Source organism: Myripristis murdjan, chromosome 9 (assembly GCF_902150065.1).
Source record: "Myripristis murdjan chromosome 9, fMyrMur1.1, whole genome shotgun sequence".
Classification (NCBI taxonomy): domain Eukaryota; kingdom Metazoa; phylum Chordata; class Actinopteri; order Holocentriformes; family Holocentridae; genus Myripristis; species Myripristis murdjan.
This window is the reverse complement of record NC_043988.1, coordinates 22,639,604-22,666,417: the sequence shown is the minus strand read 5'-3', so window position 1 is coordinate 22,666,417 and position 26,814 is coordinate 22,639,604. Positions and strand designations below refer to the sequence as shown.

The following is a 26,814-nucleotide window of genomic DNA, read 5'->3' as shown; positions in this document are numbered from 1 at the left end:
AAGAGAGTGTGTGTGTGTGTATGTGTGTGTGTGTATGTTTTTGCTTATCAGTATGTGTGTGTGTGTGTGTGTGCATGTGTGTGTGTGTGTTTTTACTCAAAGAAGCAGTGAAAAGGATGTCGAGCGGTCATGATCTTACTAGACATTGTGAGGGTTGGATAAGGATTATTGTAAACACTTGGTGACTATCAGCAGTTTATCTTTAATTTTAGTTTCCATTCTGTCTGTCTGCATCATTTCCTATTTCCCTTTACTGGTTTATGCCTCAAGCCTATTGAATTCCTTCTTTTTCTTTCTTTCTTTCTTTAACCACAAGTAGAGAAACCCAGGTACATTGCCTAAGAGCACTTAAGGATTAAGGAACCGTTCTAATCACTGTCAGTTATATCAGAATTGTAAATGTAGTCAATCTCATGAGTTACATGTTGATATTTGCCTTTGGGAAAATTCTGAGCAGAAGGATTGTGTTTAATTGCTTCTCTCCCTCCCTCTCTCCCTCCTTCCATCTCTCTGTCTCTCTCTCTCTCTCTCTCTCAGGACCGCACTGGGGAGTGTCTGAAGAGGACAGGGGCCAGTGTGGCTCTCACCTCCATCAGTAATGTCACAGCATTCTTCATGGCAGCCCTCATTCCCATCCCAGCACTCAGAGCCTTTTCTTTACAGGTACAGCTCTCTACAGTTGTGTGTGTGTGTGTGAGAGAGAGAGAGAGAGAGAGAGCGAAAGGGAGAGAGTGCTCAGTCGTGTGGGGCCTGTCCTTTCACAAATGGTCCTGTTCCAGGCCTCATTCGCTCCAGATTTCTTCAGGCCGTTGTTTTATTGATTTCATTCATCAAACTGAAAGTTTGTGTGTTTGAGGAGGGTGTGTGTTTTGCTAAATCCTTCTCCCCCCTTCCCATTTAGAGGCTTTTCACTGGTGGGCCCGGTGTCTGTCCAGATTGTGGCTGAGGTCCACGTAACCCAATCTCTCTGTGTGCGCGCGTGTGTCTGTGTGTGTGTGTGTGTGTGTGTGTGTGTGTGTGTGTGTGTGTGTGTGTGTGTGTGTGTGTGTGTGTGTGTGTGTGTGTGTGCATGTGTGTGTGTGTGTGTTTGCATGTCCTCACGCTATGTGTATGAATGTGGGGGGGTTGCGGTATCTGTGTGGGAGGTTTGAAAAGCAAGGGTCTAGCTGTGTCTATGTGTGCGCGTCTGTGCGTGCGTGTGTGTGTGTGTGTGAGCCCTGTGTGTAAGGGTGGGGGCATGCAGTGGGGGGCTGTGACTCCTCTAACATCTGTCAGTAATTATAGACGTCACCAGAGCAGTGAAAACTGGGACAGAGAGAGATATCTGTCGGTCTGTCACTGCGGCAGTCTGCCTCCAACAACGACCCAGCCATTAATTCACACACACACACACACACACACACACACACACACACACACACACACACATGCACAGCTCTCAATCAGTTACAATGCCACACACTGTAAAGACAAGAGATGAAACTTTAATGTTGCAGTTGGTGCAGCAGCAAAGTAAATAGAGTCTAGACACAGCTGAGGAAAAAGAATATATAACAATTTTCATATCCACAAAGCCAGTATTGGACTTTAATTAAATGTTGGACACCCTGACTGTTAACTTAACTGCCAACCCTAAAAATAAATCGATACGACGGTCATCATGAAGAGTTTCAGTGTTCACATTACCTTATAATTAACCTTAACCCTGTTTGGTAGGATTTACTTTCCTGCTAAGGCAAAGATTCCTTGTAACAGGTTGACATGGGAGTGGTCAGATTTGAAATATTAGCACAGAATATGGGCTGCAGAGCTCACTTGTTAAGAAGAGGGACGTTTGAGGGAAAGTATGGATTACTTACATCTGTGAATTCAGTTTTACAGTTAAAATAAAGTAGTAGACAGTTAACAAGTAAGTAGTATGTAGTTTAGTGAGAAGTGATTTTTTATTTCTCTCTCTCTCTCTCTCTCTCTCGATCTCTCGCTCTCTCTTTTCCACACATACACACACACACACACACACACACACACACACACACACTCACTCACACATAGTTAGGCAAGACGTCGCCCCAGTGACTACAATATTAGCATGTGTGGATAGATGGCTATAGTACAGCGAGTCTGTCAAACATGATCCATTTGCCCCATAAGTCTAATCCATGCTGCCTGCTCTTATAGGGGGCACACACACACACACACACACACACACACACACACTTGCACATAGCATGCATACTTTACACTTGTGGTTTTGTGAGTGGTTGGGGGGAAGAATTGCAGGGTAGACATTCTGATACCCATCTTTTATCACGGTGGACACACACACACACACACACACACACACACACACACACACACACACACACACACACACACTAATACCCACGGACTAGCCACACTGTACGGTGTTTGTCTCTCTCGTAGGGCTCTGTGATGATGCTGGGTTGAGAGATGTGTATCTGCTGACCTGTGGTTGTGATCTCCGTGTGTGTGTGTGTGTGTGTGTGTGTGTGTGTGTGTGTGTGTGTGTGTGTGTGTGTGTGTGTGTGTGTGTGTGTGTGTGTGTGCGCATGAGAGACAGAGAGAGAGAACACTGAAGACACATTCTTTACTTTATCACCATTTACCACTTCCTGTGCTCGACTCCTCCCTTGGATTCATCTCTCTCTCTCTCTCTCTCTCTCTCTCTCTCTCCCTCTCTCTGTCTCTTTCTCACACTCACTCTCTCTATTATTTTCTCCCCTCCACCAGTCTGTGGAAACAAAACAACATGAATCTTAGCTTGATAACGACATAAACACACACACACACACACACACACACACACACACACACACACACAGACAGACACATACACACCCAGACACACATGCACAGATCTGATGATAAATCTTCTCAGTCTGGTGTCTATTCTGGGGTCAGCTAACGGCCGCAACAAGTGTGTCTGCGCGTGCGTGTGTGTGTGTTTGTGTGTTAGTGTGTGTGTGTGTCTGCACAGTCATGATACTGTAATTGTCTGGCCATTAGAGGGCCAAGTGAGAATGAACTGTCTTTCTTTATTTACAGTTTTCTTCGACGTCTGCCTCTCTTTGTCTCACACTTTTTGTTGTTGAGTCGTGCGGAGTAGAGCAGAGAAATGAGGGAAGGCGAAAGGACGTGTGTGTGTGTGTGTGTGTGTGAGAGAGAGACACTGGTTGATGTCAAGATGTGGTTTAAGTAGTAGGCTGTACAGTTTTTCAAGCTGGCAGTAGAGATGTGTGTGTAAGTGCATTTTTTTGTGTGAGTAAGTGTATATGTGTAAGGAGTGTGTGTTGTCTGTACAGCCCCAGCGCCTGCTCATCACCTCAGACCCTGCGGGCCTCCAGCTCCCTGGGTGGTCTGGCACACACACTGGATTGTCTATGTGTGTTGTGTGTGTGTGTGTGTGTGTGTGTGTGTGTGTGTGTATGTGGTCTGGCAAGTAAGCAAGAACCAGATTGTACTCTGGGCAGGGTCCCAACCTAACCCCAGCCCCCAACCCTCCGCTCCAGTGCACCACCTTCAAATACGAAACGCACTGCACTGGCTTCTATTACATACACACGCGCGCACGCACACACACACACACACACACAAACGCATACTCAAAATACGCATACACATACACGCACGCACGCCTCCCTTTTTCCTCTGTACATTAATCATGTTTTTGTCTGTGAAAGAATTGAGGATGTGTTGAAAGGTGTGATTTCTCTGATGTCAGCCTTTTCAGATACTGATATTTTAAGGTGTATTTAAGGCTTCCCTCTGTTTTCCCAAAGTGAATGCTGTTCCTTGAGCTCATGTAACATTGACTAAAAAATATTTTAGCCACTGGACACGGATAGAGATCAAGAAATGTGTGAGAGATATATATTTACCGGGGTTTGAGATTTTATCTGGGACAAAAGTGGACTTATTGGTTTTGTTGTAAGGCACAAAAAGCATGTTACATTACCATGTCTCGTATTTTAGTTTTAAGTCTGCAATGCACAAAAAGTGGAAAGTAGGGTCTCCAAAAAGGCAAAAAATAATTATAAAAGATCTAAACATAATTGAGAGGGAAGCCACATACAAAAAAGAATGTATTACAGCCCTCGCATATGCACCTTGTACGGTGTTTACAGGCTTTACAGGCACAAAAATCAAGGTTACACATACATCCAGAACACTTGCAGTGCATTTTGAATGTACACTCTTCCTCAGGCAGCAGTGGTATGTGTGTGGGATCCTGGGTTAGGGCAGTTTTTAAGTCGCCCCTTATTTTGAGCCCTTCATGACACATTTTCTTTTTTTTGTGTTCCTCCTGTGTCTCCCTCACTAATTTCCAACTGTCTTAAGTAAATAAAAGAAGTCACAAAAGGGGAATGGACAGCCCTCTCTCCTCTTTTGAAAAACAAAAATAGCATTTTCCTTGAAATGACATGTTGTCTCTGTGGGCTCCTGACAGGCTGCGGTGGTGGTGGTGTTTAACTTTGCCATGGTGCTGCTCATCTTCCCCGCAATCCTCAGCATGGACCTCTACCGGCGAGAGGACCGCCGCTTTGACATCTTCTGCTGCTTCTACAGGTAGACAAACACCCACACACACACACACACACACACACACACATAAAAGTGGTTCTCCCATGTCTTAAGCAGATTCATGTTTCCCTGCAGTCATTCTCATTATTTCCTCCTTTTTATGTTGCGCTGGTGTGACAATCAGTAGACACGTGGATGCACACACACTGTTATTGATGTAATATCTTGACCTTAATCCCCCCCAATCAAAACTTAATTACTGTTAAGAGTTGCCTGTTTCTGTTGTCTGTCTCGCTGCCTGGTTGTTTGAGCGGCTGTGTATCCGTCACTGTCTTTATTAAACCTCACCGGCCTGCCAGTTGGAGCATGTTTATTGGCACAGCAAACACACAGATGCACACAGAAGTATACACTATTAAATTCCCATGCTGGGTCTCATCGTGGAGTTTTCTTGCTGTTGTCAAAGGAAGAATTCAGTGCGAGCGGACAGATTTAACAGCAATTAGGCGACCTTGTGATTCAATTCTCAACCATTTTTTCCTTAAAAGGGTTTCCCAGAACATCCTGAGCTTGAGAATTTAAATGTGAGAAACTGGTGCTTAACGACTGACAGTGTAACTACCAAACTGTATTTTTCTGTTTCTCTCTCTCTCTGCCTTCTCAAGTGATCTAACTCAACCCCCCTCTTTCCTCACTTTCTTTTGTCTTCTCCAGTCCTTGTGCCAATCGCGTGATCCAGATCGAGCCTCAGGCCTACCTGGATGGGACGGACGGCAGCCGCTACAGCCCGCCCCCATCCTACCGCACCCCTCCTCCCTCCTACCGCACCCCTCCCCCCAGCTACAGCAGCCCCCCTCCCTCCTACAGCAGCCACGGCTTCGCCCAGCAGACCCAGATCACCATGCAGTCCACCGTGCAGCTCAGGACAGAATACGACCCCCGGACGCAGGCCTTCTACACCACGGCTGAGCCCCGCTCCCAGATCTCCGTGCAGCCCATCAACCCGGCTCCGACGAGGAGCAACCCCAGCAATGATTATTACAGCAGTAACAACAGCGGCAGCAGGAGCAGCAGCAGCAACCGCGGCAATCTGAACAACAACAACAGTCGCGGTAGTGGGGGATCCGGGAGTGCTGCCACCTTTTCACATCATCATCATCATCCTCCTCCTCCGCCTCCGCCTCCTGCTACTGCTGCTCCAACTCCAAGCACTGCCTCAGTTCCCCAGGGTGATGCAGCGTCATCGGCCTGCCAGAGCCCCGAGAACAACAGCTCCACACGGGACCTGCTGTCCCAGTTTGGAGAAGCCTCACTCAGTCTGCGCTGCCTGGAGCCTCCCTGCTCCCGCTGGACCCTGGCTTCTTTCGCTGAGAAGCACTACGCTCCCTTCCTCCTGCAGCCCACCAGCAAGGTGAGTTTAGTTTCTGTGTGTGTGCATGCATGTGTGTTAGAAAGAAAGACACAGACAGACAAAGAGGACGAAGTGTGTGGAGGAAGTGGGTGTGCGTGTATGTGGGTGTTGACTCACTATGGCGATAATTTCATGGGAGGGTTAGTCACCATAGAGAACGGAGCAGTCAAAGGTGGTCTGGGGTTAATGCTTTGATCATTCCCTATCTGAGTCACAACACACACACACACAAACACACACACGAACACACTCACTCTAACCTCAGTCTACTGGGTGGCCTCTCATCTCAAAGCCTCTCAGAGTTAGTCATTTAGCGGTCATTATTAGGTTGTTGGGGATGTTCGTCTGACTTTAACCACACACACATGAAAGAAAATCAATAACATGGTGCTGTCATAATTAATTTCCGAACTCACGCTGCACAAATATGCCTGCAAATTTCTGCCACTGATAAAATTTGATGCAGACTAGCCGGATTTTACTGAACAATGCAACACACCTCATCATCAAAAATCATCCCATAACATAAAAATCTGGTTTGAGGCAGCGTGCACACGATCAAAGTGCACAGTGTGAACGGCTTACCATGTGAATGTACCCACTTATGTTTATGAAAATGGTTCTGCAGCTCAGTGGGCTGACCATGGCACCAGCATTGCCAGAGTTAACGTCTTCATTCTTCATTCTTGCCCACGCTCATGATTCTGTAAGGCACTTTAGATGAGTTCAAGTTCAAGTCACTGTTACAGTCTGAAAGTTCTTTACAGGCACATAGGATATAGAAAACAAAATGACACACCCTGATCTAAGCCTTCATAGCGAGCAGAAAAACCTAGAAACCAAAAAGTGGAAAAATTGAAAAAAATATTGGGAAGGCTTTTAGAGAGAGGAGGACCAGAAGTGCAGTGGGTGCAGAGTGGACAAATTAAATTGATGTGACGATGATCTTATCGGGTGTCCTGTCTCTTTCCGTCTCCAGGTTGTTGTGATTGTGCTGTTCCTTTGCCTGCTGGGGGTCAGCCTATATGGGACGACCCGCGTGAGGGATGGCCTGGAGCTGACTGACATCGTACCCAGGGAAACTAGCGAGTACGACTTCATTGGCGCCCAGTTCAAGTTCTTCTCCTTCTACAACATGTATGTGGTAACACAGCGGGCGGACTACGCCCAGGACCAGCCTCTGCTGCACCAGCTCCACCAGAGGTTCCATACTGTCCGCTACGTGCTGAAGGAGGACAACGGACAGCTGCCCCGCATGTGGCTTCACTACTTCAGGGACTGGCTGCAAGGTAAAATAGCTAAATAGTATGGAAATGTTCCCATTCAGTCACTTGGATTTGGGTCCGCCGTAGCCTGTAAAAATATTGTGTAAAATACAGTTAACAGCATTTGATTGTTTAAAAACTCTGCAAACTCTGACAGATTTTCAGAGTTCAGGCTCAAATTTTCAAGTAAAGGGGACAAATTGAGCAACATCTTTTGAGTTTAAATGTGAAAACACCATTAATCTACTTAAAACAGACTTCAGAGATGTTATTCCTATTATATTGTTTCATTTAATAGCAAGGTAGGTCAGATCTAGACCACCAAAGTGGTGAGGGCTTCCCGGGGACATCCAGTTTGTTTATTTTATTGTCCAATGTGGAAATAAATATCATTCTTGGTTTTTGACAATTATTTCATCCTTTGAATATGTTAAAACACAACATTAGAAAGATGACAGGGTGGATCCATTACATGTTATCAACTTTCATCTGTCTTTAAATTTATTTTTGCTATCAGCCTAGGAGATGAAACATTATTGTCCATGTCAACTTCTGTAACACTAAGCTGGAGCGATGTTTAGGATCTTTTCATTGCAGCCTCAGACTTGTTCCACACTCTGTCACAAGATGAAGACACATGTGCTAAACCCGCAGATATTGAGCAAAGCAGTCAGCCTCGGCTTCAGACCTAGTTTAAAGACATAACTTTGTTTCCCAATCCATTTTCCCATTTTTCTGGCAAGGCGATGGATCTGGAAGCTCTAAATCATTTCAGTGGTCTCGTAGGTTAATTCACTTTCCTTTTAATCACTTTGGTATGTTTGGTAAGTTTGAAAGGGAAGCTATCTAGTAGTCGACTGGTTGCTGGGTCTATTCCCAGTTCCTACAATGCTTGAGAATGGCCAAGTGCCACTGAGCAAGGCTATTTAACTCCCACATGTATCAACCTAATCCAAGAATGGCTTTACGAGAAAGCCAAGTAGAGAGCTTCAGTGAGGAAGTGCACTCACTGACTTGGTTATTAAGGTAAAACACATTGTGAGAGAGTGTGTGTGTGTGTGTGTGTGTGTGTGTGTGAGCAGGCTGGGAGCCACACAGAGAGTGTGTGGGTGAGAGGGAGAGAACTGTGTCTGATATTGCTCTCTGCAATGGTGGGACAAATTGGAGCCAGACAGGCAGAGGAGCGAGACCCAAAACAACATGTCCCACAGACAGACCACATGGGCCATTGGGGGGTGTGGGGGGCCATACACATATGGATTAGAGAGTAATGCAAAAAGAGAGAAAAACACATGTTATTGATATATTCCTAATGATCGCCTTGAATCAAAAGCACCCGATTTTAGGCTTTTGAAGTCTGGCATGGTGGTTGAGAATAGAACAGAGTCATCATATTAAATCAATCAGGCTTATTATAGGGTTAGGTTTAGGGCGCTGCGTTGTGTTGAGTTACATTTTCTTTTGCTGTGTTTCATTGTGCTGTGCTGTGTTGTTACATGTTGTGAACCGGTCGTCCTAATGGAGCCTCCCCATCTTTGCCATAACAGGCTTTTTAGGTTTGGTGCAGAGAAAAGAAAAAAAATGAAAATTACAGCATGTGATCATTCCATCTGTTTTCATCCAAACCGTCTTTCTTGCCGTGCTTTCCTGCAGGTCTCCAGCAGGCATTTGACAGGGACTGGGAGGCAGGTCGTATCACCTTCCACAGCTATAAGAACGGCTCTGATGACGGCGTCCTAGCGTACAAGCTCCTGGTGCAGACAGGACGCAGGGACAAGCCCATCAACTTCAACCTGGTATGTCCTTGATTCACGCTTGACTTTCCCCTCAGGAATAAGGTCTCAAATGTGCTACAGTATATCTATATCTACATCTTTATTTATATTTATATCTATATCTATATACATGTAGATATAGATATCGAAATCTAACTTTTTCAGAGGCTTTACTTGTGAGGGACAGTGACAGCAGTGTCAAAGTCATTTTGTCCCTGTGTGCGTGCGTGTGTTTTGAGGCTAGGACAGCCACACCTGGCTTATAAACTCTCTCTCTCTCTCTCCCTTCTCTCTCTCTCTCTCTCTCTCTCATCTTTCTCTCTCTCTGATGACTTTACCGAGCCCAGGAATTTAAAGCCCTCACTGGGGCTGCAACCCGCCTCTGAAAAACCTATCAACTCTTCATTTAAACCATTTGTCCCATTTGTTCGCTACAGGCTTGAGATCTGTGTGTGTGTGCATGCATGTGTGGGTCTGTGTGCATGTGGCCCTGACAGCGAGATGCCTCTAATTAGCATTAGAACTGTCACTTAAACGCCGTTGCAGTGATTCCAGCTACAATTCATGGTGCTAAAAGTTGTCAGGCGGAGACAAAATATTGCACGACACAGCGTCTTTGTCTGTGAATCATTTTTTTTATATAAGTAACAGCCATTTAGGATGAGATAATTATGAACTTCAGCACAGTCTGTATCAAAAAGAAAAAGATGGATAAGAATGTGAAGCTCTGCACTGATGGAAAAGTTGGAAGTAGTCCTCAAAGCCAGAGCTAAGGGTGGGAGAAAGACATTAATGAGCTTCAGGCTGATGACGCAGGACCAAGAGGAGGTAAAGTGGCTGAACCGTCTTAAAATGACTCCACACACCACCACGCAGCCACAACTGACACTGAAAAGGATTGCATACTTCTACATAAAGGCACCGATGAGCTCCAGGTTAGGAAACCCAGCGTGGGAAAGGGTGAGAATGACAGAGTGGGAGATGAAGGGTCGCTTCTAGGTGTCTGCAGGTGGAGCTGTTTGGTCTCAGGATGCAACTGGATGACCATCATCAGGCTCTTCATCAGGAGGCGGCCATATTATTCCATATCTAAATAAGTGAACTTCATGTTGCACTGATATCCAGTCTCAAAGAATCACAGAGAAATACCGACTACATTCAAAGACCAGGAATGCTCTTCATTCTCAAAGTAAAGCTAAATTCACATTTTAGCACAGGAAATATTTAGCGTAAGCATTTACCGCCATGTTCTGTGCTGGCCTTTCAACTCACAGCTGGTTGCTTTTCAGTAGCAAGCCGATGTACCCCCGTCATGTTTGTAGTCCTGCCATGATTCCCAATATGGAAGTGCAATATTTGCAAAGCTGCAGATCAGCAGGGCATTCCTTTACAGTTCTTAACATGTCATTCTGTGTCAGTTTAGTACCACCTCCAGCAAACATAAAAAAAAGAGCCATGGATGCATGGCTGCATTCTTTGGCATGAAATACAGAAAAAAGACGATAAGAAACTGGAGAAGTATAAATACAGCATTCCTGGCCAGCATTTTATCACATTCAAAACACAAAACAGAAACCATGCCCCTTTTCAACATGGAGACTATTTTTCTCCATGCAGATAATTTTGACATATAGCCTCGATAATTATTTTGTGGCCTACTCGGAAACTAAAAGCAAAGAATGTAAATAGGAATGCCCCCGAATGTAACTGATATGGAGGGGATTAGAGGCAAAATCTCCATTTGAGGCGGTATTTGCATGCCATCATGCACTGTGCTCGGCAATTTAGGATTTTTGATAGAGCTTAGTCATTTTCTCTACCTCAAAAATCAGGTCTATTGCTCTTGTTTTTTTAGCAGTTCATGTTAGTGGATGTGTGTAAAGGCTTTTTCTCGCTTTATTCTCTTTCTAGGCTTGTTTTTTCTGCTTACTGTGGCTCTCTCACTGCCCTTGTGAGCTCCCCTGCAACAGCAACATGCTCTGCCCCTCGCTTCCACTAGCCGGCAGGAAGCTGAGGCAGGCCTGGTGTGCGGCCCTGTGACATCACTTCCTGTGCCTGTGAGGGAAGTGTAGTTGCCGTGAGGCGTGGGGGCCGCCAGCTGTGCTGCCCGGGCTTCCCGTGACAGCTTGAAGACATACAGTTGTTGCGTATCCCGCTGCTAAATTCAATCCAGATCCTCTGGAATCCAGCTCTGTGCCTTACCCCCCACCCTCCTCTCTCTGCTTCACTCACTACCGCTCTTGCTCTCTCGCTCTCTCTCTCTCTCCTTGTCTCTTTCTCCTCACTCCCCTCCCTCTGTGCTCTACTGCTGTGTCCTCTTTCAATGAGGAGAACCGAAACACGTGGTCTCTTTGAGGCAGCTCAGTGTGTGTGTATGTTTTGAGTGTGTGTTTCTGCTTTTGTCCGTTCTGCATGCACTTACAGTAGTAGCTGGTTTTTTTTGTGCCTCAAAATGAAGACCACATCTTTCCCAACCCTGGCAAATTGCAAAGCTAGATGTTTTATTTTGATATGCCACACCACGGATCTCTGCAGAGGTGTTCTGCCTTTGATCTGTTGCTGCTAACATTTCTCTCTGCTGGGCGACCATTCATTCCTCATGGCCCTGCACGGGAATAGGAATCATATGGGAGCCGGTGTTGTGTGTGTGTATGTGTGTGTGTGTGTGTGTGTGTGTGCGGTGCCTTGGAGAGCAACGACACAAGGAGGTGGAATAAGAGAGAGGGAAATAAAGGGCGAGGTGGAACATTTGCGTGTGTTAAGGATGACTTTGCTAATGCTATCAAGAGCTCTTTTCTTCTCGGTGCCGGGTTGGTCTGTGGCGCCGGGCATTCTGGGTACCCGTAGGGGTCAGGAGAAGCAAGTGTGAGCAACATTTGTACAGATGTTGTGTTATTTTTATAGCTCTACTCCATTTGCTGGGTGGCATTTCCTTCAGTGTTAACAACCAGGTTAACTGCACACAGACGCGCTCAGGGACTCCAGCCAATTTTTTTATTGTTACGCTAACTCAAGCAATTTTTCTCCCCACCCCCACCCGCCACCACAAAAAGCCTTCCTCCTTCCTACATCTACCCAGCCCCATGAGTCCAGCCTCCGCTCCCCCCGAATCATTCCCCTGCCTCCGTGAAGGAGGGATTTATCGTTCTGAGAAGGGAGAGTGGCATGGAGTGGTGTGCAGTAATGGTTTTACCTCTCAGGAGGTAGCCATGCTAGGCTACGCTCCCGTGCTTCTACATGGGAGGGCAGCAGCCATGGCAGTGAACAATACAGCCGTGTTTTGGTCTGCCTAGCCAGTGTCCATAGTGGTGAAAGCTAATGACACATACTGAAACTTGGTAACAATCTGCAAAAATGGAGAAACACCCAGCATGGGGTTTGTCCTTAATGTCATTCATAGTGATCGTGATAGTCATTCAAGTGCTGAGATCTGAGCTTTTGGGCTGCAGGTGGATTTTGTAACACTGAAAGAGGACTTAGAAACACAGCGTGCCAGGAGGCGCAGCAGCGTGATGTGCACGGCGACTCAGTAACACACTACCCTCAGCAGCACCTTCTCAAGGAATAACAACACATGCTGCAAGGGCTCGTTGTGGAAATTATTCAGAGCGGTTGGGAAGTCAGGCCTGAGGTTGGCCAGCCAATATCTACTATAGAGGTAGAAGCTGATTTAACATTTTCCATGTTTTAATGTGGCATGATAATTCTGGGAAGCTGTGATGAGAAGTACGGGAATTTTCAGAAAGGCGACCAGTGTTTTACTTGTTGACTTTTCTTTGGTTGGAAAGAGAGAGGGAGCAATATTTGACTCTTATTTTGAAAGCTGCTCCGTTCTCTTGCGCTCATGCATGTGTATAAATAAGCATTTCTGTGGTCAGTTCACCTGCAGAATGTTTTGGTTCAACGTGTCTTATTTCTACAATGCCTTTTCATATTCCACGTCGGCTGCACAGCTTCTATGGGATTTCTTATTCAAGTCCCCTCTGAGGGTTTGGCTTTACCTCCACTCTTACAATTGTTAATTGTCTGTTCCTAAACTGCCTAAGCCTATGGTAAAAACGGAGGAATAGTCATTTTTTCTATTCTATTCTATTCTATTATGTGTAAATGCATCTCGGCAAATTGTGTTTCCAGAGAACAGAACGGAGCAAGAGAGACATTGCACTATAATCGTGATAACATTACAGTTGCTGAAATGATCATTAAGCCATCTGCTGTCTTGGTTTTGCAGTTGACTCGTCAGAGGCTGGTGGATGCAGATGGGATCATCAACCCCGGAGCTTTCTACATCTACCTGACTGCTTGGGTCAGCAATGATCCCATGGCCTACGCCGCCTCACAGGCCAACATCCGCCCACACCCTCCCGAGTGGCTGCACGACCCCACCGACTCCATGCCCGAAACACGCCTCAACAGTAAGTCAGCACGCCGTGATATGGAATGGAGTTTTGCTTTCACAAAGGGATGGAAATTGCATTTTGATTCCAGGCTGCAATAATGACGTAATTAGCTCCAACAAATGAAGCATTGCGGTGGTGTGGAATGTCGAAGTTCATACTTGGTACAGTTTTACAAATTGTCTTCACACACACCGCTCATTTTGTTTTGGAGTTCAACTGTTGTGTGACTTACTGGCCTTGGCTCTGACTTCTTTATCTAAGTTTTTCCGGTTCCATGAGGTGGCTGCTACATTTGAGCAATGTTTACCTCTTGTGGTTTGGTTTATTTTACTCCATCTGTGCAGTAACTGCTCCCTGTCTGCCTCTTCACTTTACGTAAGGTAGCAGATTTTACTGTACCACAGTGGTGTGTGTGTGTGTGTGTGTGTCTGCATTTGTATATGTGCAAGCTCAGGTTGCAGGGCTGAGAAACAAGACATGGCTCACTGTGGTTCTCCTAATGGTGCCTGTGGTGAATGCTATAATCCTGGCTACCATGGGGCCCCAGGATTACACGCACGCGCTCACACATGCACGCGCGCGCACACACACACACACACACACACACAAACACACACAAACACACACAACCTACTTTTAAAACTCAGTGACCCCCAACCCTACACACACCCTGTTTTCATTTCCCTACCACACAGACTCTTGCTCACATAAAAAAAATACACTCATATTGTTGCCTGATTCTAGCTTGTGATTTGGTACAAGTCAGGAAGTGCTCTGTGGGGGAGGATAATGATTGGATAACAAGCAGAGACTGGGCTTGGGTGGGAAGCGCAATTGGATAACAAGCAGGAAGTCCTTTACAGGGGGGAATATGATTGGATAAGCAGCGTGAAGTGCTTGGCTGTGCAGGAGCCCCCCGGAGCAGATCCGTGTTGGCCGAGGGCCAACTGGTTTCCTAATGGAAATTTATAGTGGAGATTATAATGGGCCCAACCATGTTAGCAAGTGCTGCTGTCTGACCCTGCAGGCACTGGGGAACACACACGTGCTCGCACACACGCACGCAAGCACACACACATGCACATACACCAGTGAGTCCAGAAGAGCATGTTGGCCACAGTGCCATGGCCATGCATGTGTATGCTGAAAAGACAACACTGGGTGTATCTAAAAAGTGTGACAGTGAGTTGGTAGCTCAGTCAGAGTTGGTGTAGAGTGACTAGTAAGGTAGCACGGGGTTTTGGTGAGTGAGTATAAATCTGTCAAGCCCTTCTGTGATCCACCTTGTACAGCAGCTCTGTGTGTTGTTAGTGACATTGCAAGCCAACAATCTGAATGAATAAGCTGTTTTGTAAGCAACAAATATGCTATGATTTCATAGCAGTGCTTGACAGGCAAGGTATGCATGTTTATGCATCTATATTATACCGTATGTGGCGGTGGTAGGTTTAGGGTGTGGTAATGGTGGTGATTCTGACATTGTAATTACTGTGAATCAGCGTTAGCTCTGACACTCTGCTGTGTCTGGAACTGATAGGCCCTCATTAGCCAGGCTGGGCCACAGACCGGCTGGGTTTGAGTCAATGGAGCTCTGTTTCACACTGCTCCGCCCACACACACACACACACACACACACACACACACGCACACACACAGGCGTTCTCTTGGAACAAGGTTAGCTCAGGGAGGGAAAGCCTTGATACTGGTGGTTTGGCTGACTAGTGCAAAATTATTTCTACAGATGGGCTGAATGATCTGAACTTCAAACTTGTTGCTCTTTATGAAAATAATTTAAAGGCAGCATAGACGGTATCATCTGCAATATCATGCACTATCATCTTTTCAGTTTTTGATTTAGCTTTGCTTTTTTTCCCTCTAACTTTCCTGGTTGATGTGTTTACCTGGATAGACATTTTACCATCTTGCTGAGACTTGTATTTCTTAGAATCATCATCACTTGCTAAAACGTAGGGCCTAACAAAGACATATTAGTCCCCAAGTGGTGATTTCACATAAAAACTGCAGAGCTAGTAGCCGAGATCAAGTGCCATCCCTTTTTGCTTTCAACACAGTGACCTTTCTCTCTCTCTCGTGTCTTTCCCTCCCCCAGTCCCGGCAGCCGAGCCCATCGAATACGCACAGTTCCCCTTCTACCTCAACGGGCTTCGGGAGACGCCCCAGTTTGTGGAGGCTATCGAGAGCGTGCGGGCGATCTGCAGCAACTACAGCCGTCAAGGCCTGCCCTCCTACCCCAATGGCTACCCTTTCCTCTTCTGGGAGCAGTACGTCAGCCTGCGCCACTGGCTCCTGCTGTCCATCAGTGTGGTGCTGGCCTGCACCTTCCTGGTCTGCGCCCTCTTCCTGCTCAACCCCTGGACTGCTGGCATCATAGTGAGTGCTAGAGAAAACACGGATAAATACATTTCTGCACACACGTCCTGGTTGCTCCCAGAGAAGAAGATATATATCCATGTGTATACAGTATGCGTCCTCTCAAACTAATGTTGGGGAAGACATGAAGAAGACTACATGACAAGACCATCAGCTAACTGCCTTGATAGATTAACCAACACACGCCTTGGACAGAGCCACTCTTTGACACAGATCCACACCCATCGTTCAGCTGAATGAATTTGAAATCCTGCTCTCCTTTCATTTTTTCCTGGTTTTTACGTGTGGTCCAGAAGACATCCCCGAGCGGAGAGCTGGAGAGGAGAAGGGGCTGCTGTGTGTTATTCTAGCCCCAGTCACCAGTGTTTATCTTGTGCTATTTTGTCAGGGCCAGTATGTTTAGTCTACTCCAACTCTCCCAGACACCAATGCTGAAATAAATGGGGAGAGGACACAAAGTTGCTCGGGCAACTTGCTTCCACTCTAAACTTATAAAAAGCTAGATTTTATTTCCATCCTCCAAACTCCCCAAGCCGCCCTCTTCTACTCACAAGAGTTTCCAAGGATACATGCATCACGCACTGCCATACACACAGGCTGGCGCACAACACACACGCTTGTGCACACACACTGACATGTAAATGCTTGCACGCATATGAAAGTGTAAACACACAGGTACATAATTCACACTCTCTCACATACACACACACACACACACACAGGGCTCTGGTTTTTCTCTCTGGTGGGTTGTATTTTACGATAGGCAGTGGCCAGGCCACCCGAGCCCTCTAAACAGGGGAGGAGGGGACCTCATGTTCATCCTTTAGGTTTTACAAGCAAGATGAAAAGACAAGTTATGGAGAGGCGTCAAGTTTAACCATTTGCTCTGTGCAGGCCAGACCACCGCCAACCTTAAATCGTGAACCCCCCCCCCCTTTACTTTACTCAACCTTAACCCCACCCAGCACCCCTTAGCTAACTGCCCTAACAGCCATACACTCATACACACACACCACACAGATACCCACAGTGACGTTTGTGTGTGTGCTCCATGCTCACTCACTTGTACTTATATACTGCACACTGGATCGCAGACACACACACACACACACATCCACACAACTCCCTCCCCCACCCACCTTACCCTTCTTCAAAGGATTTGGGCCCCATGTAACCCGACACCTGTCAGCTGATAATGGCATTTACTCCCAGCTCCTGTCCCGCTCTCTTCAGAAGCCCTTATACACACATAGACACACACACACACACACGCTTAAATATTTCACCCACATGCATGCCTACTACTTAACACATGTCTACGAGGCAGCGAACGCTCTCACGCATATGATCCTCCTGGTCGCACATCAGAAACGCCCCCTGTCTGTCTGTGTGTTTCATGTACATTCAGCTCACAGCACAGGCAGTGAATAACACTTTTGTGCTTTACAATGAACGGCCATTGCCACTCACGGTCATTTGACCCCTACTCTTACAGATGTTTGACAGCTATGTCACATTGCCCAACATTTTTGGCACATTATAATTCAAGGTCATCTGTAGGGTATTATTTTCACTTTGATTTACCTTTGTAAAGTGCTTGCATATTGTCAAAAAAGATTCCAAATGTTTTGCTCATCACTGTGTTTGATTACATGCATCAGGGTTACAGCTGTACACAGCGGTTGTCACCCAGATTTCTTGGCTGTTAAACCAGCTCTCCTCTTTGTCTTTGCTCCGTAGGTGCTGGTGTTGTCTCTGATGACTGTGGAGCTGTTTGGCTTCATGGGTTTGATGGGAATCAAGCTGAGCGCCGTGCCTGTGGTCATTCTCATCGCCTCTGTGGGGATCGGAGTGGAGTTCACTGTCCATGTAGCCCTGGTAAGCATCTGCAATATGGATACAAAAAATCAGTGCCACCCGAGAGAGAGAGACAGAGACATACACACACACAGATACCGTGACCCGACAAATTGTATCCTTCAAATATGAGAAAACATATTTGTTTGACCCTCGCAGAAATCACAGTCATCTTTTTAATAGTTTCAGCAGTGAGAATGAAAATTAAGATGCAAAAATTATCATTCCCATTAAAACCACATTGCAATTGCAATATCCGTCAAAATAATTTCAGCATGATTTTTTTTACCGTATTGTTAACATATTAGCTCATTGTTCAGTTTTCCTCAAAAGAAGAGTGAAATATACAGTATGTATACTAATGAAACATCTATTTGATAATGGCCAGTGTCTCCTGTAACAAATGTCAGTAATCACGAAGTTGGTGGTTGAATGGTTTTGGTGAATTTTTGGTATCGGTGCACCCTTCCAAGTGTGAGATGCAGAGTGTGTGTGTTTGTGTGTGTTGCAGGCGTTCCTGACAGCCATAGGGGATCGTCACAAGCGGGCAGTGCTGGCGCTGGAGCACATGTTTGCTCCAGTGCTTGACGGGGCCTTGTCCACCTTGCTGGGCGTCCTCATGCTGGCGGGCTCCGAGTTCGACTTTATCGTCAGGTGAGATCACGCGGTGACATAATCGCCGGTCGCATCCATGCACTCATGTGAATCACGCACACACAGGAACACTTTGCACGACATCAAACCTTACTAGGCTTCAAATTCTTCATTCATAAATCTGGAAATGCGTTCCTTCATGCCCCCACATTTTTTTTTTTAAACGTGGGGGCAGTCAGCACACGACTGTATATCTGAATATTCATGTGGACGCGCACACAAAAGCACACACCATCGCACATGCAGAGGTTGTGGTGTGGCGTCTTCGTGGCGTCAGTAGACGACTGAGACCATGCCTGAGCCTGCATGTCACACAGGAATCTACCTAAGACACCACTCATGCATGAAGGCCGCTCGCCCCCCCGCCTCACCCCCTCCCCCTTCCTCCATCTCTTTCTTCTCCTCCACCCGCATCCCCCTTTTGTCTCTCTGTAAGCCCCTCTGTCTTAGACCTCCTCCCTTTTCCAGCTTCCAAAGTGACATACCTGTTTTTTTTTTTTTTTTTTTTGTCTATTTCTGGGGATTTTCTCTCCAAGAAACTTCATACACAAGGTCTCTATCTTTCTCCACCCTTGTCCTCCCCCTGCCTCTGTCTTTCTTTCATCCTCCTCCTCTCTCCTTTAACTGTCTCTCATGCCACGGCATTTTAGGGGAAACCAGGGGATCGATGGAGAGTTGAAGGTCAGAGGAAGGAGGAGGGGGATGAGGGGGTGAAGGCAGAAAAGCAGAGGGGAGCAAAGCAAAAGAGAGCAAGGAAGAAAGAGAGGGAGCAGGAAAGTCTTCTGGCTTTTGTAATGTCCTTCAGCTAGTTTAACTGCCCTCGCTAGACATTTATAAGCATGGGAAGGAGTAACGGGGTGGGGGGCAAGAGGCAGTTGTGGAGAGACAGGAGAAGTGGAAATTAAAACTGACACACTGTGGGGGCTCTGTGTCGGTGGCTCCTTCTGTGTGTGTGTGTGTGTGTGTGTGTGTGTGTGAGCATCAGTCAGAATAGTAGCAGCTCACTACCACGCAAGGGAGGAAAATGACTGTACTTTTGTTGTACATTGTCGAGTTTGGAGTATAACGGTACAAATTTCCACTAAGCTAAGTGAATAATTTCACGTCTCCTATGGTTTAATGTGGTTTCACAAGAGCATTTTTTGGTCGCCACAAAATGAGGTAGCTGTAGATTTTGGTTGACCTGCCTCTTTAAGAAAAGGGGGCCACTTTCATCCATGTGATTTGGAATTACACACACACACACACACACACACAAATACACACTCCCTTTCTCTCATACACACACAACCTGCTCCCTGACCTTGTAATCATGGGGGTCAATGATGGCGTGCCTGCCAGAGAGAGCATGCACACACACAAATACACACACACACACACACACACACAAGCAGAGGCACAAACACACACACATGCACACACACAAAGACAGGGAGGCCTATAGACCTTCTCTCCTCACCTCCAGTGGTGTGCTCTGGTTTCTGGCTCAGTCCCGGGCCTCCATTTAAAGGTTCTGCTGTTGTCTGAGCAAACAAAGCAGCGCCCCAAGACGGTGCAATAACAACAGGCCCGGCTCGTATTTTTCTGCTTGCGCCGAAAGAAATGTTTCCCTGACTTTCCCTGTCAGTCCTGTGAATGTTTTCATTATAAACAGCCACACTCAGCATGGTATGTGGGCTGCGCGTGTGTATGTGCGTGCATATGCGCATGGATATGTGTGTGCGTGCGTGCGTCCAAAGGTGACGTGGCGTTAACCCCTCCTAAAGTGTATGGAAATGTTAACTACAGGGATGACACTGTTGCTCCATATTCACTTAGGGAGACTGTAGGGTAGAGAGGCTTTAAAAAAGACGGTCACTTCATGCAGCTCTAGTGCATGATTATCTGGCTTCAGCAGCTGTGTGAGGGTGTTGGGGATAACAAGGTAATATAAAATGTGCTTAAGATACTCAGTATTTTTTATGCTAACTAGAAACCAAATGTGTCAGTTTTTCAGTTGAAGTAAACATTTGATTTTTTTTTTTTTTCAAATGAATTAGTTGTTACTTTATCGTTTATCCTGTACATACTGTAAGCTGCATTGAGATGAGGACACTGTTAACTTTGACTATAATGTTAAGATATACTCTAAGTAGTAAAAATAATCACTTTTCTCAACTTTTCTCAATACCTGTATACCTGCCCATAGACTGCAGATGGAAAATACTGTACAGTTGTCCCTCGCTATAACGCGGTTCACCTTTCGCGGCCTCGCAGTTTCGCGGATTTTTTTTTAGTGCAATTTTGCATGCTTTTTTTTTTTTTTTTACAGTGCATTGTGTTCTGCGTCCTGATTGGCTAAGGGAGAGCCTGCGCATTTTGTTCTGCGTCCTGATTGGCTAAGGGACTGTAGAACATTGTCAATCAATCTCCTCCGTGCCGTGTCTCCTGTACAGTACAGAATGCGTTCATTCTATAATACTGGACTTATTTTTCTACGAAGGTTTGAACTTTGAGAGTGTTTAAACAAGAGAGAAAAGTGAGGAAATGTTAATGCCTGTCTGAGAAAAGTGTATTAAGTGTGTAGTGAGGGGTTTTACAGCCTTAAAACATCTATAATAATTGTAAAACTTCGCGGATTTCGCCTATTGCGGGTTATTTTTAGAACATAACTCCCGCGATAAACGAGGGACCACTGTAGCTAATAGCTAAATCTGGCATAAATCATCTTTTCTCATTTTGAGATGAATTATTTTTGTGCATGATTCTTGTTTAATTAAAAAAAAAAATCAGCATTATAGTGTTATAACTTTATAACCTAATAAGTTACAAGTTACTTTACACTTGGCATTGGCCACTTAAAGCTCTTCTACGACCAATAGTTGTTCCCAGTCCTTTGGTCACAGCGTTGCATCTACACCAGATGAATGTTGAATTAAGATTAAATTCTAACCGTATATCATTTTATTCATTGCTCCTCCGTAGTGACACATCTTAATCCAGTCGCTTCTCCCTCGCTGATCCCGCTGGCAGTGGTCCACGCAGGAAGTGTCAGTGTTTTTGGAACAGACCTTTTCATCCATTACTGTCTGGAAGCAAGCTCAAACTTTACTCCGTTCATTTAGCCTCTGTATTTGCATCTCTGTTTCTCATTGCGAAATTACATTGAGAGGCCTGCTGTGTAAAATCAGACGTAGGATTTTGTTTAAAATTGAGATATTGTCCATTTGAAACGTTTTGGCCAACTTTCACAAATAATTGATGACATAAAATTGAAATAAATGATGGTGCTTAATAATGATAACAGACCATATCATTTAGATTTTAGAGATAGTTTGTGTTGCACTTATGGTAATATTCTTTCCTAACATGGATTTTATTTTATTTTGAAATGGAAATCACATGCTGTAGTTAACTTTGGAGCAGCAAAACTAACTGTGTGTGCATGTTAATGATATTTAGCCTGTTTAGTCCGTTTCCGTCCTGCCTGGCGGTCACACAGTGAAGCAGTGTTGTGCAGTGCAGTAGGGGCCACCCATGCAGGGCGGACAAGGACCGGCTCTCCTCACTCGCGGTTCCTGTCTATAGCGCCTGGCTTCCTGCTGTGGAATTCTTCTCACACACACACACACTCTCACACACACACACACACACTCACACATAGGCATGCACATCCACAGATTAGTTATGAATGTGTCAGTGCATTTTGAGGCCCAGCTGCACGGCATACCAGCTGGCATCAGCCCATCTACACCTCTGTGTGTTACTGTGTGTTACATAGACACACACACACTCACACACACACACACACACACACACACACACACACACACAGTTTAATGTCTGCTACCTTTAGAAACACCTTGTTGTTATGGATGCTTTTATAGTTCACCGCAACCAATACCCACAAATAGACATCACATGCACATGCACACACACGCGTGCACACACACACACACACACACACACACACGTAAACAGCATAGTAAACAGAGGTGAACTAGTCCATCCTGGCTTGTGTGTCTTAATGATCAGGGTGGAAAGTAGAGGAGCGCGAGCAACCTGAGAGCTTCCACAGGAGAATCAACCAGGACGGAAAGTCCTCCTTAATGAAGCGAGCTGGAATGGCAAGAGAGGGAGTGAAAATAGAGGGAGAGAGAGAGGGAGCGGGAGAGGGAGAGAGGGATTTAGAGTGGAGATTGGGGGGTCTTACCTGATACATTGGAGATTTAATTAGACGGAGGGGATTGTGGAGTGGCCGGGAATTTCACAGGGGCTTAGCTGGAAAGAAGGGGGAGAAAAGAGAGGCAGAGAAGAGAGAGAAAAAAGAAATAAAGAGAAGGAGAGAGGCCAGGGAGGGGTGGCACTCGGAGGGTCCCCTTCTCTTCCTCCTAGACTAAATTGTTTAAATTCTATACCCTTCACTTCATTTGTTTGCTTCTCCCTCTCTTTTTTAGAGCCAGAGAGGAGAGAGAGGCCCCTGTCCTTTTGTGGCCCCCCCACCACTACCCCCAACCCCGATCCCCTCACACTCCTCTCATCCCCCCTTTTCCCTCCACCACCCCCCCTCCTCCACATTCCTTACTGCTTTGTTTTCTCTATGTTTGCTTATACACCACACACCCAAGAGAGAACCCCCCCCCCACCTCCTACGCCCCCACCCCACCCTCCCACCTCACCCCCCCCCCCCCTCCCTTCTCTGAATTAACCAGCTCTGGCTAATTATGCTTCCCCTTTCTTTTCTCTCTGCGGCTTCTTAAAGACTAACCCTCTTTGGCAGGACTTAGAAACACACAAGGTACATTTCTGTTTTGCTCCTAAAAACCGCAGTGCATGCCTGCCTGTCTGTGGGGGGTTTGTGTGTGTGTGTGTGTGTATGTGTGTGTGTGTGTGTGTGTGTGGGGAGTGGCTGGGTGTCTTTGTGGAAGTATTATTTCAGGCATGTGTAATGGTTGATCTTGCACATGTCTCCCCACGTCTAAAGCCTCTGTGCTTCAGCCCTGTGGTTTGCACAGGTATTTTCTTTGTTTCTTCATCATCTCTGTCTCTGTTGTCTGTCTGTGTTGATTTGGGCTCTCTACGTTTGTGAACTGGTCTTATTTGCCACATCTCATTTGTTCAGTATATGTTTTGATGTTGTGAGGAAGGAAGTGTGAAGAAAAGTCTTCAGTGTTGTCTGTGCAGTGGGTTTTTTTCTCACGTGTTGCATAAACTTAAATTATCCCTGAGAAAACTCTTTATTCTGCATCTCGAGAATGACTGTGTGTTTGTGTGCATTGCTTTGCAGGTATTTCTTTGCAGTGTTGGCCATCCTAACAGTTCTTGGAGTACTGAATGGATTGGTCCTTCTTCCAGTATTACTGTCATACTTTGGACCCTATCCAGAGGTAGGATCACAACAAAATAAACACAGTTGCAATAGAGAATTCAATGAATGTCTTCAATTTGAGCCCACAAAATTGACAATATATGATTGAAGGTTTGCCACCTCTGTTTACTTTTGTAGCACATTGAAGAGTGGAATATTATCGCTCCCTTGCTGCTGCTTTCTGACCTCTTTAATCCCTCTCTCACCCCTCAGGTCTCTCCAGTAGATGGTCGTAGCCGCTTACCCACCCCGTCCCCGGAGGCCCCTCCTCATGTGGTCCACTTCTCAGTCCGTCCTCGCCACACCACCACCTCGGGTGCTGCTTCTGATTCCTCAGACTCAGAGTACAGCTCCAACACTACAGTGTCTGGCATCAGCCAGGAGCTTCAGAACTACAACCTCTCCTCAGCTAGGGGGCGAGCTAGAGTGGAGGATCAGCAGTACCACCTCCAGACCAGCAGGGGCAGAACAGCCAGGACAGAGGAAGAAAGGAGGGCAGGAACAGGGAGCAGGCGCACCAGGCAGCCTTACCCTCCAGCCTATACTGTGTCCTCGGTAAGAGAATAAACTCTGTTTGCACAACATTGTCTGTTTCTGTTTTTCCATTTTATCACCTTCAGGTGTTATATTGTATTCTCAGTTACTCACACCCTCCTCCTCTTTTTCTACCCATCCATCTCTCTCTGTTTTGCCCTTATACAGTCTGTCCCCTCTCAGGGTTGTGATTCTGGGCCCCAGCCCGGGGCTACTCACCGCTACAACAGCAGGAACCCCAAGAGCCAGCTGCACCAGCAGTCCCCGCCCCCAGCCCATCCGCGCATGGACGCTTTTGAAACTGCTACTGAGGCTGGGGGCCATTACAGCTCGCATGGCTCCGGCCATAGAGAACACTCAGCAGGCCACAGGGCCCGCTCCTCCCACAACCCACGGCCCAATCACCATCTCCCGCACCACTCCAACCCTGCCCCTTACTGCCAACCCATCACCACGGTAACAGCGTCAGCCTCGGTTACTGTCGCCGTCCACCCAGCCCCCTTGTCCAACCAGAGCCCCCCTGCTTCTTCTTATGCGGGATACACAGCAGCGGACAGTTACCAACCCGCAGGGGCAGAGTCCTCGGGGGCAGAGCCGGAGTCTGACTTCCAGGACCCTCACGTTCCACTGGAAACCCACACAGGGCCCAGAGGAGCCAAGATGGATGCCATGGAGCTTCAGGATATGGAGTTTGAGGCAGCTGAGAGCAACTGTGGCAGACGGGCTAGCTGAGGTGAGCTGTCATACGTTGGTCCACAGGGTTACTGGCTTCAGCTGATCATTGTGGATGAACTCAGACAAAACTTTGAAAAGCTTATGCACAGTGATGCAGTCTTGTGGACAGGTGTGTAGGAGAAAAGATGCAAAAGGCTGAAAGAGCGAGACACACTCGTGCATATGTCCTCTTATTTGCCATAAAACTTTACTGGTAACAGCATTTTGTTCCTTAGACTTTCACCAGGTAACAATGGAGAGAAGCCATATTTATGCTGGGTGGTAGTTGTCCGCTATGCCCAGTATGGCATAAGCCACAACACAACAAAAGCTTAAAATTAGTGTCTATAAAATTATGTTGTACCATCTTAAGTATCACAAGATAACCACATAATTCTAGAAGGTCACATTATGCATATCAAAATATACAAAATTATAGGCAGCCTCATATTACCAGCCATAATTGACCATAATTGTCAAGATGACAAAATCAGTTCCTCCAAAGAAGCCTCAGTACCTGGGCAGTAAAGAAGAAAGAAGAAAAGAAAGAATTATTTTATAAGAGAGTGACTCATGAATTAAAGGTCTATTAATAGACAAAGTAAACATGAAAATCAAACTTGAAAAACATACCAAAATAAACATCAAAGTAAATCGGTGTGTCTGTATTTTAGTCCATATCCATATGATTCCATGTCTCTGTCTTGTTGTTTCCAGTTGTAAAGAGCAGAAGCACAACGGCCAAAGATGGACTCCTCCGTATTTCTAAGCAGCTGACCTGGCCCGGCCCGGCCCGAGTCGACCCGGACCAGCGTAGCCCAGCCCGGCTCTGTCCGGCCCAGCACAGCTAGCCCCTGGCCCTAGGCAGCAAGACATTCCCCAGTGTTGCCGTCATGGTGCTCATTCTTACTGTAACACAGTGGACTATTGTCTTAGAAATATCTATCAATATTTAAAAGATGTACACATGTGTAAATATGAACAAAAAGTAGCTATAATTTTAGGAGCTGTACAACTCCACTCGTTAACAGACTGGGGCTGCCATTTTACATGGTATTTTTGCGTGTGTGTGTGGACTGTGTAAATGTGTGTGAGTGTGTGTATGAGACTGAGAGAGAGAAAGAGATAGATCTCTGATTACTGTTCACTCATCTGTGGATCTGTGCCATGAGGAAGCTTCATCTAGACAAAAATACCTGTCAGCATTCATTGTTGCTGCTTGAACTATTTTGAAATGATATACATTTATAACTCTATGCAAATGTCTCTTTTAAACAAAAGAAGTGTGTGAGTTGATCTATGTACATTGGTGTCTTTGTGTGTGCGTGTGTGCGTGTGTGTGTGTGTGTGTGTGTGTGTGTGTGTGTGTGTGTGTGTGTGTTTAGGACTATATGATGTGAAACAGATTCAGCTCTTTCTGGCTTATCCATCAGATACATCTTCAAAATAGACTAACATTTACGCTCATTTAAAACATGAGGGAAATTGTTAGAATTATCAAACAGGGCTCTTATGTGTGTGTGTGTGTGTGTGTGTGTGTGTGTGCGTGCGTGTGTGCGTGTGTGTGTTTGAGTCTGTGTGTGTAGGTGGGTGGGTGGGTGCGGGTGTGTATTATTGTACAAAGGTACGCATGTTAAACTATTAATTTTTATCACAAACCTGTGGTAGTTATGAAACAATTACTGTTTAACTTGACACACGCTATGCGTGCTATTTAAGACAAGCAGATATGAAGAAAATTTAAAAGCTGTTGTTTTGTTTTGTTTTGTTTTTTATGTTTATTTTAGTTGTGGCCTCTGCATCAGAACCTGTTCTCTGCTCTCAGCTTTGTATCACTGTCTGTTGTTTTCTGGTTGTATTTTACTGTAAGAGGCAATGTATTGTTTAACCCTAGCAGGCTCTTTCAAAACAGGTTTTATGTTGT

General features: G+C 45.9%; 1 protein-coding gene across 2 annotated transcripts in view; it reads left to right on the top strand.

Annotated features, from left to right (window-relative positions):
* ptch1 (patched 1) overlaps positions 1 to 26,455 on the top strand; it is a 57,110-nt gene extending 30,655 nt beyond the window's left edge. For both annotated transcript variants that reach the window (XM_030060508.1, XM_030060507.1), the window contains exons 12-24: positions 538 to 663; positions 4,469 to 4,587; positions 5,257 to 5,953; positions 6,933 to 7,242; positions 8,872 to 9,014; positions 13,225 to 13,408; positions 15,504 to 15,784; positions 17,525 to 17,662; positions 18,153 to 18,295; positions 23,562 to 23,661; positions 23,856 to 24,197; positions 24,345 to 24,909; positions 25,608 to 26,455. In XM_030060508.1, coding sequence (XP_029916368.1) covers positions 538 to 663; positions 4,469 to 4,587; positions 5,257 to 5,953; positions 6,933 to 7,242; positions 8,872 to 9,014; positions 13,225 to 13,408; positions 15,504 to 15,784; positions 17,525 to 17,662; positions 18,153 to 18,295; positions 23,562 to 23,661; positions 23,856 to 24,197; positions 24,345 to 24,908 — 3,147 coding nt within the window. In that variant the 3' untranslated portion in view covers position 24,909; positions 25,608 to 26,455. The remainder of the gene's footprint in view (positions 1 to 537; positions 664 to 4,468; positions 4,588 to 5,256; positions 5,954 to 6,932; positions 7,243 to 8,871; positions 9,015 to 13,224; positions 13,409 to 15,503; positions 15,785 to 17,524; positions 17,663 to 18,152; positions 18,296 to 23,561; positions 23,662 to 23,855; positions 24,198 to 24,344; positions 24,910 to 25,607) is intronic.
* Positions 26,456 to 26,814: the final 359 nt, after the last annotated feature.